At 51.8% G+C, this 11,820-nt stretch overlaps 1 protein-coding gene across 5 annotated transcripts in view; it reads right to left on the reverse strand.

Annotated features, from left to right (window-relative positions):
- The window catches only part of ACOX2 (acyl-CoA oxidase 2), a 35,016-nt gene extending 23,505 nt beyond the window's left edge, over positions 1-11,511 (reverse strand). For 3 of the 5 annotated variants that reach the window (XR_002337599.1, XM_021069070.1, XM_003132281.5), the window contains exons 1-9: positions 10,949-11,268; positions 8,824-9,006; positions 8,253-8,415; positions 7,883-8,034; positions 7,359-7,466; positions 4,471-4,590; positions 4,043-4,158; positions 3,176-3,348; positions 561-723 (exon numbers count right to left, since the gene is read on the reverse strand). Coding sequence is in view for 4 of the 5 variants with exons in the window: in XM_021069070.1 (XP_020924729.1) it covers positions 561-723; positions 3,176-3,348; positions 4,043-4,158; positions 4,471-4,590; positions 7,359-7,466; positions 7,883-8,034; positions 8,253-8,415; positions 8,824-8,983 (1,155 nt within the window). In the remaining variant the exon portion in view is untranslated. Of the gene's footprint in view, positions 1-560; positions 724-3,175; positions 3,349-4,042; positions 4,159-4,470; positions 4,591-7,358; positions 7,467-7,882; positions 8,035-8,252; positions 8,416-8,823; positions 9,007-9,815; positions 9,888-10,948 lie in introns of all 5 variants that reach the window. The other 2 variants (XM_005669686.3, XM_013981816.2) reach the window with 2 other exon arrangements.

An 11,820-nucleotide genomic window follows, 5' to 3' on the forward strand; every position in this document is an offset into this window, starting at 1 on the left:
TGTCTTAGTGTATTTGTATAGCCATAGTGCTTGATCTGAGAACCTCGGGGCCAAATGTGTTTTGGAATCAGAATATTTTTGAATTTTAGAAAGATAAAGCAGGGCACTTAAGGTAGATTACGTATACTACCCCTAGAGGAGTGCAGGCTAGCCTTGGCAATCTAGCATATTAATATTTCTGCTGCAAAATATATTTACACTCAGTGGGATAAATGAGGTTAATTCAGGTCAAACTATGCCACCAAATGAGTTCTAAACAGCTTTGGGTTTTCAGAGCTTTTCGGGTTTCAGAGACACACCAGGGATTGTGTGCTTGATTCTACACTCTATGTGTGATTATTTCTTCTAACGTGTTTGGATCTTCCTGGGGGCCAGATGGGGGTGGATGTATATGTCAGGGTACAGTTCCCAGGGCAGCCTGGGGGCGGGGTGCTGGGAGGTTGGAAGTCTGGGGAGGAGGAAAGTGGAAAGAGCCCATGGGGGCAGGACCAGGACTGCCTCCGAGGAGGAGGACAATTTCAGCCATGCTCCCAGCTCCTGCCCCCTTGGACAGCAGGTACCTCAGGCAGAAGGCTGAAGTCTCGGCCCAAAATGGAACTGTAGGAGCGATGCAAGAATGCCTGGAGGCTCTTTGCCACGAAATGGAATGCATAGGCCATGGCCAGCTGAGGGAAGAGTTTTTGCTGCTGCGTCTGGTAGTCCAGGATTTTGGCCTCTGGATTGCTGAGGGAAAGAAAAGCAGAAGATGTAGAAGACTGCTTCCGGAGTTCCCGTCATGACTCAGTAGTAACGAACTCAACTAGTATCCATGAGGATGCAGGTTTGATCCTTGGTCCCGCTCAGTGGGTTAAGGATCCAATGTTGCTGTGGCTGTGGCATTGGCCAGTGTCTGTAGCTCTGATTGGACCCCTAGCCTGGGAACTTCCATATGCCACCACTGTGGCCCTAAAAATTAAAAAAAAAGAGAGAGAGAGAGAGAGAGCGATTGCTACCTGCCACATCTGCCTTGCCATAAAAAGCCTTAAAAACTGACAGTTTTTTATAACTCATTGTGAAACTTGACCTGGACTGACGTGAAGCTAGTATAATCTTAAAATTCCATGTAACATGAATATCCACACATTTCACTGTAGAAATACTGATACGTTTGCTTATGGGTGCTACCCCTTGTGGAGGTTTACAAAAGGATAGTGTGTACTGTATCAGCCCGCTAAAATCTGGAAAATTTTGATTTCTAGCATATCTGGTCTCAAGGTTTTGGGGTGAGGGGTTGTGGCCCTGTACCCCTGATGATTTGAACCTTGACCTTCATGTGCTGTGTACTGGGAAATAGATGGAGCCTAACTAGTAACTGTGAGGATGTGAACATGGGTTTGGTTGAATTATGAGGTAGGGATCGTGCCTGCCTTGTCCTTAGCCGTGTCCTCAGTGCCTGAGACTCTGTTCGGCATGTGGGGCTTGTGGTAACTATTTGTGGGCTGAAATAGAGCCTGAATGTGCTGGAGCCTCCCATGGATGATGGGGAGAAACCTGGGGGGGGGGGTCTCTCCTCTGGGCCAGCAGCCCCTCACCTGGACAGGTACTATTATAACCATCCTTGGGACACTTTTGCAACCCAGAAAACATGGCTACCAAGTAGGACATCATCGGCAGTACGTTCTGCTTAGCAATTGACTCCTAGAGAAGACTCCCTCAGCCTGGGACTCTGAAGCTAGGTTGGCCAAAGGTGCCTTGGGTTTGTCAGGTAAGGGTCCTGGGCTGAGGGCCCCTGGCACACTTCTCTGCATTTCAGCCCTCACACCACCCTGGAAGACTGCTCTCGTCATGCCCATTTTGTAGATGAGGAAGCTGAGGGACAAAGACATAGGGTGGCCAGTCTAAGCTCCCACAGCTAGCAAGTGGCAGAGCTGAGGTGGCACCAAGTCTGCCTGGTGTTAGACCCTCAGTCCATTTTGCATTAGACTCTGGATCCTTGAGCCCATCTTGTGAAACACCACCAGACTCTTGGACCAGATGTTCTCACTCACGCTTCCTTTTACAAGTGAGAAAACTGAGGCCTGAAGAGGGCAGAGGACTTGCCCAGGGTCACACAACAGAGTTGGGGCAAGAACTGCCAGGTTGGGAGTTCTGTTGTGGCTCAGCAGGTTAAGAACCCCACATAGTGTCCATGAGGATGTGGGTTCAATCCCTGGCCTTGCTCAGTGGGTTAAGGGTCCAGTGTTGCCACGAGCTGTGGTGTAGGTGGCAGCTGCAGCTCCGATTAGACCCCTAGCCTGGGAACTTCCATATGCTGTGGGTGTAGCCCTAAAAGGAACAAAACAAGAACTGCCAGGTTGAAGCTTTTCTCTGCAGCGCCAGAGCAGTCAGTTATGCCGTGTCCAGGTCTACCTTCTGTCCCTGTGCTCACACTGTGGCACCATATGTCCAGACCCTGTTTTGCCCCATCCTGGCTGTGTGCCCATTTGGGACATATTTATACTAAAAATTATTTGTTTACCTAAAATTGAAATGTAACTGGCAGTCCTGTATTTTTATTGGCTAAATCTGACAACTGTGTGTGTGTGCACATACACGCGTGTGTACATGTACACACATTAAAACAGAGGGTACAGTCGGCCCTTTGGTGCCATGGAGTGGACAGAGTACTAGCCAGACATAGTCACATACAGTGAGGTGGATCCAGACGTGGACATACCACGGTCAGATGCTGACAGTCACAACCAGACAGAACCAACTTAAGCCATGTATAGTCTGGGGTGACAGCTGGGCTTTTCCAGACACAATCCCTCACACCTGGCAGAACAACTTTGGGAGCCACATTCACCCACAGCTTGGCACCCAGCCAACCCTGATACACTCAGCCAGTTACATACTGGACCCAGTTGGATTTGGCCAGACAGACCAAGTCAGATCTGGTGGTATAGGGCCAAAGACACAGGAGCCTGATGGGGCAGACACTGACAGACATAGATTGGGCCTCCAGCCAGGATGTGAAGGAGCCAGATTGAGACCCCACAGGTGCTATGGGCCGGGTCCAGGTGAATGTGTGTCGGGACGGGGGTTGCATAGCACATGCTCCCAGTACCCCACTCTGAAAGAGGATTGGTGTTGGGGGGGCGGGCACTGTGAGACTGAGGTAATCCTGGCTGTGGTGCATCCTCTGGGCACCCCTTGCCTGGGCCGGAGCTGGCATTGGCGGCGAATGACCGAGTAGCGGATGGCGATGATACAAGCCTTCTGCAGCAGTGGTAGCACCTCGACCATCAGCACCTCCACTCGCACCACCACCATGCTGAAGTAGTTGCTCTTTTCTGTCCCGAGCTTGATGTAGGTGCCATCTGGCAAGACCTGGTGGACCAAGGACAGGCAGTGGGCTGAGCCAGGGCTCCCCAGCCTGCCTCATGCCCAGGACTGAGATCCTTCAGGCCCTGCAGGTACCATAGCCCTCACATGCTTACTCGGAGGAGGCACAGCCACTTGCCAACCAAAATGTGCTGGTGTGGCCACAATGACTGTTAAAACGGGAACAGTGCTGTGCTTGTTGCTAAGTACCCACTGCCCAAGTGCCTTGGTTCACAGCTCCTCTCCTGGGACACCCTGGACCTCCCCACAGTCCACATTGTCATGGTAATGCCTGGCAAGTTGGGGACCTCCAGAACGTCCTCCAGCACTTGGCCGGTGTCTGTTCAGTGATTAGTTGTGTCCAGGCTGTCCTGTAGGCAAATATCCATGTCACCCTCAGCCTATCTCTCTTCTCCTCAGGACTGCCTTGCCACTCTGCCTCATGATTGCTCTGCCACTCCATGAGGTGAGCATTTACCCATGAGGACCCTGAGATTCAGAGAGGCCAAGCGACTTGCCCAAGATCACACAGATCCTAAGCTGGGGTTTTACTCAGGTTCAGGGGACACCAGAGCCTCTCTGGGGAGGGGTGCTCCAAACTCAGCTCTGTAGAGGAAGCCCAGAACCAGCAGCAGCCTGTGGGGGGGCCTCTGTCCCTTCTCTAGGCAGTGCAGGCTTGCCACCTCCCCAAAACCCTCACCTGTGCAAAGCGACTCAGCATGTTCTCCCTGGGAACCCGCACATGGTCCAGTTTCAGGAAACCATTATCCACGTGGTCAAAGTCCATCTTGGGCCCAATGTCTCCAACAGTGATTCCTAAGAAGAGACGGAGGTGGAAACATCCATCAGTCAAGGTCTTGCTGTGTGTTAGGAACCACACACCCATGTTCTAGCTCATCTGATCCTCATAGTGACCTGTGACATTGGGGTTATTGCACCTGTTTGCAGGTGACTAAGCTGAGGTCAAGTGCTGAAACTTACAGACAACCAGCCAAATATGTCCATCTGGTCCCCTCCCTGTCTAAGGGAGATATCCCCCAGTTTCTCCCATCGCCCCCTGGGGCCCCAGGACAAGGTGACCTGGTGGGGTCTCCTGGCAGGGGTCCTAAAGGAAGTAGCATGAGTTACCTGGCAGAGGGCTGTGGTCCTCAAGGCTCCTGATGGGCACAATGAAGGCATGCATGCCCTTCCGGGCTCCTGAGCAGATGAGCTGGGCCTGGACCAGAGCATGGGTGGCTGACCGTCCCACTGAGGGCAGAGAGGTGAGAGGCCCAGCGTAATCCCCCATGTACAGAGTAGGCAGGCTAGCCCTCCCCATCAAGACCAGTCTGTGGGGAGGACACTCCATGAGCCTGGAATGGGGCTTTGTTTGATCTGGGTGTGGGTCAGGGTGAGGATGCGCAAGGGGCCTGGAGGGCAAGCGATGTTTTCCAGGGAGCCACACAGGATGGGCTGTGCAAGGCAAGAGGGACCAGAATGCTCAGAATTTGAGGACTGGATTGGTGTAGGGGTGCCAGGCAGTGGAGGGAGTGGCATCCTGGGCAGTTAAGGGATGCTCAGTCAGGTTACCCTTTGCTTCATATGCCCTGACTCCTCCCTGGAAGTAACTGGAACCATCCAAAGAGTTTTCATGTGAGTGTCTTGCTCTGGAATGCTCTGCATTGGAGGGATTTATGGACAGTAGATGGCTGGAGGTACAGTGGGTTCTGTCTAAATGTCAGGTTTGTTTATTTTTTATTTATTGTGTTTAGGGCTGTACCCAGGGCATATGGAGGTTCCCAGGCTAGGGGTCTGATTGGAGCTGTTTGTGCCAACCTACACTACAGCCAAAGCAACGCCAGATCTTTAACCTACTAGCAAGGCCAGGGATTGAACCCGCGTCCTTATGGATGCTAGTCGGGTTCGTTAGCCTCTGAGCCAAGACGGGAACTCCCCTAAATGTCAGGTTTGTGTACCAACCACCCTCCAACGCTCCCTCCCATGGGGGTAGCGAGGCTCAGGGAGGCTTAGGGAGATCTTGAAGGGACCAGAGCCCTCCACGCACTCTGGTGGCTCGCTCTTTCATGGGCAAAAAAAAGCTTGACAAAGGCTATGGATTTTAAAGAAAACACCCCTGGTGGAGCCTTCTGGGAAAGATTGGCATTTTTAAAAAACTTAGTTCTGCTGTAATCTTCTGACTGAAGTGTGTGCTCTTGAGTAATTTTCTTTGGAATCAAGGAGGCAGGATTTTTACATCAAAGATGCTGGGGTACGTGTGTCAGGATCTGTGGTCAGAACATGGGTCCCACATCACAGGGAGATGTGTGCATCGCTGCTCCAATCCAGCAGATGGGCACCTCTGGGACCTATTAATGACTCACTCTGCCATCAACCTAATCATACTGAATACAGATAACTAGCATCTGCCAGAATCCAGGTGGTACAGCCCCAGTGTTCATGCTTTCTAGTTTTTGCAGGGCAGGTATGCCAAAGTCCCATTTTCTGGATAAGGAAACTGAGACTCGGAGAATCCAGTGATGTGCTCAAGGTCACTGGCCTGGAGGGGCGGAGCCCTGATTTGAGCCCTGCCTGGTTTCAAGGCCGGTGTCTTTTCTCTGTGGGTTTGTTAGCGGTCATAGATTCCCCCTCCCCCACTCCCACATTGCTCTCTTCTCTCACTTTTTTTTTTTTTTTTTGTCTTTTCTAGGGCCGCACCCACAGCATATGGAGGTTCCCAGGTTAGGGGTCTAATTGGAGCCGTAGCCTCCGGCCTACACCACAGCTACAGCAACACAAGATCTGAGCCGTGTTTGCAACCTACACCACAGCTCACAGCAACGCCAGATCCTCAATCCACTCAGCAAGGCCAGCCATTGAACCCTTATGGTTCCTAGTGGGATTCATTAACCACTAAGACATGACGTGGTGAACTCCTTACTTCTCTCACTTCTGTCTCTCTACTTCTTCCCCCTTCTCTCAATCTTTCTCCCCCTCTGCTTGTGTCTAACCTTCCTGTCTCTTTCTGCTTCTGTTGGACTCCTCACATTTGTTGGCTTTTTTTTTTTTTTTTTTTTTTTGCTTTTTTAGGGCCACACCCACGGTATATGGAGGTTCCCAGACTAGGGGTCCAGTCGGAGCCATAGATGCTGGCCTACACCACAGCCATAGCCACAGCAATGCCTGATCTGAGCTGCATCTGTACCTACACCACTCACGGCAACACCAAATCCAGCCGTGTCTGCTACTTGCACCACAGCTCACAGCAAGGCAGGATCCCGGACCCACTGAGTGAGGCCAGGGATTGAACCCACATCCTCATGGATACTAGTCAGATTCGTTTCTGCTGAGCCACAAATGGGAACTCTGTATTTTTTTTTTTTCCATATAAGTGTTCATCTAATGTGTCCTTAAGTGCCACAGATGTGTCCTCAGTGGTGTATTTTTAAATCAGAGGAAGAGAGCCCTGGTAGAACCCCTCTCCTGGGGGTTTGGCAAATCACTGAGGCTCTGCGAAGCAGTGTGACCTCCACCTGGTGGCCACAGAGGGTGATGTGGCATCAGTGGCCTGATTGGAGCTGGGGGCAGGGCTTGAGCCCTTATGGGTATTTGGAGCAGAGGAAGGGAGGGATGTTTTTCTCAGTGACTGTACTCTGTGCACTGGCTGGTGGCAAACGTAATCATTAACCTGAGAGGTGAGAGGAGCTGGGGTTGTGGGAAGTGCCTAGGACTAGGCTGAGTGTGTATGCGTTGGGGGTGGCAGTGTGTGAGTGAGAGAGGCCTTGACCATCAGCCCCCAAGGTTTGGGTCTGTTTCCTCAGCTATTTCAAAGTTCACTCACTGATGAAATTCTTCACATCCCACCTCTTTTACCCAGTAAGAACCTGGGGCTCAGGAAGATGAATTGACTTGCCCAAGGTCACCAGCCTAGAACAGGGACTGAAACAGAGGTCTGTTGGACCTCAAGTTCAGGGCTGTCGTGCAGGCCAGCCTTGTCCTTCTTGATGGCAGATGGGGCTGGGGGATGAATGGATACTCACGGTCCCCAGGCCACCATTTAATGGCAGTTATTGTTGGGCTGTGGACCACAAACTCCTGGGTGGCTGCATCGTAGGTGGCTTCAGTCTCCAGGCCCTGAAGATAGGTCCCTGGGAATCAAGGATGGGAGTTAGAGGTTGGGCCAGGGTGGGAATCTCATGGGGGGAGCAGTGTCTCAGTGAGCCCGGGGCTCCCAGGCACCAGCCCAGTGTGGAGTAGGGGTAGCTCCCTGCTATCGTCACAGGCGGTTTCTTTCCTTTCACTGGTGGGCTGTGGGGGAAGAGGGGACACATGGCCAACCTATGACAAGGGATCGCCCCACCATTGACTTGCCCCACCACCGGCTCATACAATATATTCCTATAAATTAGAAAAACACCCCCCGGCTTCCTCATAACCCTTAACTGCCACCTGCTGTAACATCTTCATATTAACTGTATAAATCCATGGTTGCCATGATATGAATGGGCCCTGTGGAGTTGTGTAGTACACAACCTGTACACTACTTGCAGCAGCCCCTGCTCACCGTGCCCCAGTTCTGTCTGGGCATATGTTCCAAGGATCTGGAACTTGGCGCAGAGCGGGTCCCACTTGGCAATCTGTTCCTCCGATCCCAGGCTCCTGAGGGTTTTCTGGAAGACTTTGTGTATACCTAAGGCCAGATCTCCAGAAAGACTTCTGTGGGGGAGAGACTCAGTGGTAGGAGAGCCCACTGGAGACAGAGGCCCAGGTACACTTAGGTTGGTAGGGTGGGGTGCCCGCTTTCCTGGTTTCCCAACAAGAGGTATCTTTGTTGGGGAAAATAGCTCCTAGGCTAGGGGGTAGCTAGAAGCTCCTAGCTTCTGGGGGATCCCAGGTGAAGTCCTCTCTGGCAGGGTTTCCCTGGGTGTGAGAACCTTTGAGCATAATGTAATTCGTGACTGTCTTGTGACCAGCCTAGGCGCTGTGCCAACATCTGGATGTAGAATGTCTTCTTAAAGGCGGCTTCATAACGTTCATTCTGGGTCATGAAATAATTATCCTCCAGGCTAAGCTCTGGGTCACTGTGGATGATGCTTTCTGCCAGAGACAGAGAATAGAAGGTTTAGAGTCCTGGGGGAGGTTCCTGTTACCTTCAAATCTTTCCATCCACTTGCTTCATGGACGTGGAAAGGAAGTCAGACCTTACTGTCACTTTTATAGATACAGTGAATGAGGTACAGAGAAAGTGGCAAAGTGACTTGCCCAAGTTTACAAAGCTATGCAGTGAAAGAATAAGGACCAGCATCCAGGTCTTCTGCTACCTAGGACTTTTCTGTCCCTCAAATGGGCTCAGGGATTATTGATATATTAAAGATGCCATCACTATCCAAAGGAGTGAATCTCTAACAGTGGAATTGTGAGAGCACTGTTAGTTATTTGAAAGTGGACTGCTATTGAAGGACTCTTCCAAAAAAAAAAGCATGTAAGTACAAAGCCTCCTCTTACCAACTTTCCTCCGGAGTGCAGTGTTCTGGGCACCTCCATCAAGGATGTTGGTGAGCTGTTCCACATTGAAGGACGGCATGCATCTCTCACTCTCTATGTCAGGGTGCACTTTCCTGCTCCAGGTGTCCCCCAGTGACATTCGGTATGCCAGACGGTCCATTCTAGCCCGGGTCTTCCTTGTGTCTAAGAAGAGATACTTCTGGTCTGGCTGCTCTGAGTCTTGGGCTGTGCTGTGGATCCCTATGTGGGGGGAACTGCCCAGGGCTGAGTGCAGCTAAGGTCTCCTTTGTGGAGGAGCAACTTCCCTTCAGTGCTTGATGCCACCCCACCCAGACACTCCTCCCTGTGAACATTTGCTGTGTACCAGGCACTGTCCATGATCCTATGCAGTAATTGCTCAATAAACAGGAGTTCGGTATGTTTTAGCCAAGATTTGGACAAGGTCTGATAGCAGGACTCATGTTCTGCCACCCCAGCTTGCGTCACGAAGCATTGCTCGGATAACTCCTCACAAAATTGATGAGGGTCGCATGTGAAGAAAATTCATCTTAGGGAGGTTAAGTGTATGGCCTGTTATTGCACAGCTGGAGCTGGCTGGCAGGTGTTGGATAGGGGTCCCACTGCAGAACATGTGCTCTGTCTGTGCTCCAGCCCCACCTAGGGGCTCACTGGGGGACCTGGGATCCCATTTCCCTAAGTTCCAGGTTCATCTGGCCCATTTCTGTGAGCCTTGAGGGGTACTGTGGAGCTGAAGGGAAGAAGTTTGCCCCTTGCCTGTGATTCCACGCCACTCCCCTCCCTGGAGCCTGGGTGTCCCCCAGGGCCTTGGTGGACCCTGCATCTTTCACAGCAAACCCTCAGCTTCTTAGAAGCCCCTGTTCCCCTACAGCAAGGCAAACACCGGGTACTGTTTGTTCTACTTCCTGAGGCTCTCATATTGATTTGTTTCTTCCATTCACTTGGCTACCACCCAGGCCCCTACCACCTCTCACCTGCTGGGCTGAGCTCTTTAACTGTGGTCACGGTGTTTACCTCCCAGCTGGGAGTCTGGTCCTTGGTGGCCACTGGGAAAGAGAGTCCACGCCTTCTGCTATCCGCTATCCCTCACCCCACATGCCCCTTGCCCTGTATCTGTCCACTCCCCGCACCCATGCCCCCTCCCTCTCCTCCTGCCTTTGCCCCTGCTGTCTCTAAGACTCTAAGGAGTCTTCTGATGGCAGTGCCCTCCCCCCAACCCCCCGCAGAACCCGCTGGGTGCTATCAGAGTGGCCTGGAGCCTAACACGAAGAGGTAGGCTGTAACTCTTTCCTGTGGGCAGCCCCTGCTGTGATTCCTATTCTTCTTCACTACAACCCTGCAGATACACTACTGCTATTATAACTAGTTTTTAGAGAGGACAGGAGCCTTGGGAAGGGAGGAAACTTTGTAAGGTCATGCAGCCACATGTGGCAAATGGGATTCATAGTAGGCCTCTATACAGACAGCCCTAAGTGGGTGGCAGGGCCTTGGGGTACTGACAAAGGGCCTGGCACGGCACATTCAAGAAGCTCCCTCCTCTGCCCCTTGGATCCTGGCAAGGCCGGCTAACTTGTCTCCTCTTTCCCTGCCCCACTTCTCCCCGCCTCTTCCACCCTATGCTCCAACTGCTGCTGCCTCTTGGCTGTGCTCCAACATTTAGGCGTCACCCCCTCAGCGCAGGGCCTCGGCCAGGCTCTGTCCTCTGCGGGGAACACTCTTTCCCTGGATGTCCTCATGGCTGCCTCACTTCCTCTGCAAGTCCTTGATCACTGTCACCTTCTCAGTGAGGCTTAGCTGACCATCCTCTTTCAAATCCCAAGCCCCTTCCCTCAGCATTCCCAATCCTCCTCGATCTGCTCTGCTTTTTCTTTTTCGCTGATCGTAACGTACAAGGTCATTTGCTCCTTTATTATGTTTTTGTTTATTGCTGCCTCTCCCTACTTAAACTCCAAGAGGGCCAGGATGTTATGGCCCTGACGCTTACTTAGCACAGGGCGTGGATCACAAGTAGCACATAGGAAACAAGTGTGGAATGAAAGCAAGTAGCTCTCAGAGGCTTTAGGAGTGACCTTAGGAGTGTCCAGTCCCTCTCCGGCCCCTCACTTACCTCGTCCTGAGTCCTGAGTCTGCGTAGCAGGCCTGGCCCAGCCGCACTAACTGCCGGGTTAGGCCTCTCATGGGTGGCCCAGCCCCTTTCTCCTCCCCTAGAGGGGCTGGGCCATTGGATCCTAAAGGTGCTGCTTGGCAGGCTCTCAGCTCCCAGCTATCCGCTGGTTGAGCTCACTGCCTCCACTTGCATGTCTTCCTGCTTCCCTCTGGTGGCTGTGATGCTGCTGGGCACCGAGGCCTCCCTGGGAGACTAAGTGGGGGTGAGGCAGGGAGGGGGGAAGTGGGGTAGAGAGCTTAGCTCGAGGCTGGCTGGGCAGCTTAGTGAGTGCCAGCTCCCCAGCCTCTGTCTTCCCTTCTTTCCTACCTCCTTGGCTCACCTCCCAGAGCCTGGTCCTGGTCAAACGCACATGCTTTCACTCTCGTAAAGTAATGCACAGGTGCGACCTGGGTTCAAATCCTGGAGGTATGATGCTGACTTGCTTCTCTTCTAAGCTTCCCTTCCTTTAACTCACAGGGTATGAAGGAAAAGTCTTGGTTAACTGTAAAGCCCCAAGCATTTGCAACTTTGTGATTTTTTACTGTTTTCTTGGTTCCCCATGAGAGAATTTCTTAATTCCCAGGATTAATGTTTAATAGGAGGATTTCCCATTCTTTGGTGTTGTACAGCTGGTGAGATATTTAAGGGTGAGCATGTGAGGTTTGGATAGAACAGAATGTGCTGGTTTGGTTACTCATCAATATTTATTTATTTGCTTGTTTGATTTTTCATTTATTTTTTCTTTTTTGGCTGCCCTATGGCATGTGGCGTTCCCAGGCCATGGGTCAGAGCTGAGCTGTGGTTGTGACCTATGTGGCAGCTGCAGCACCACC

Source organism: Sus scrofa, chromosome 13 (assembly GCF_000003025.6).
Source record: "Sus scrofa isolate TJ Tabasco breed Duroc chromosome 13, Sscrofa11.1, whole genome shotgun sequence".
Taxonomy (NCBI): Eukaryota; Metazoa; Chordata; class Mammalia; order Artiodactyla; family Suidae; genus Sus; species Sus scrofa.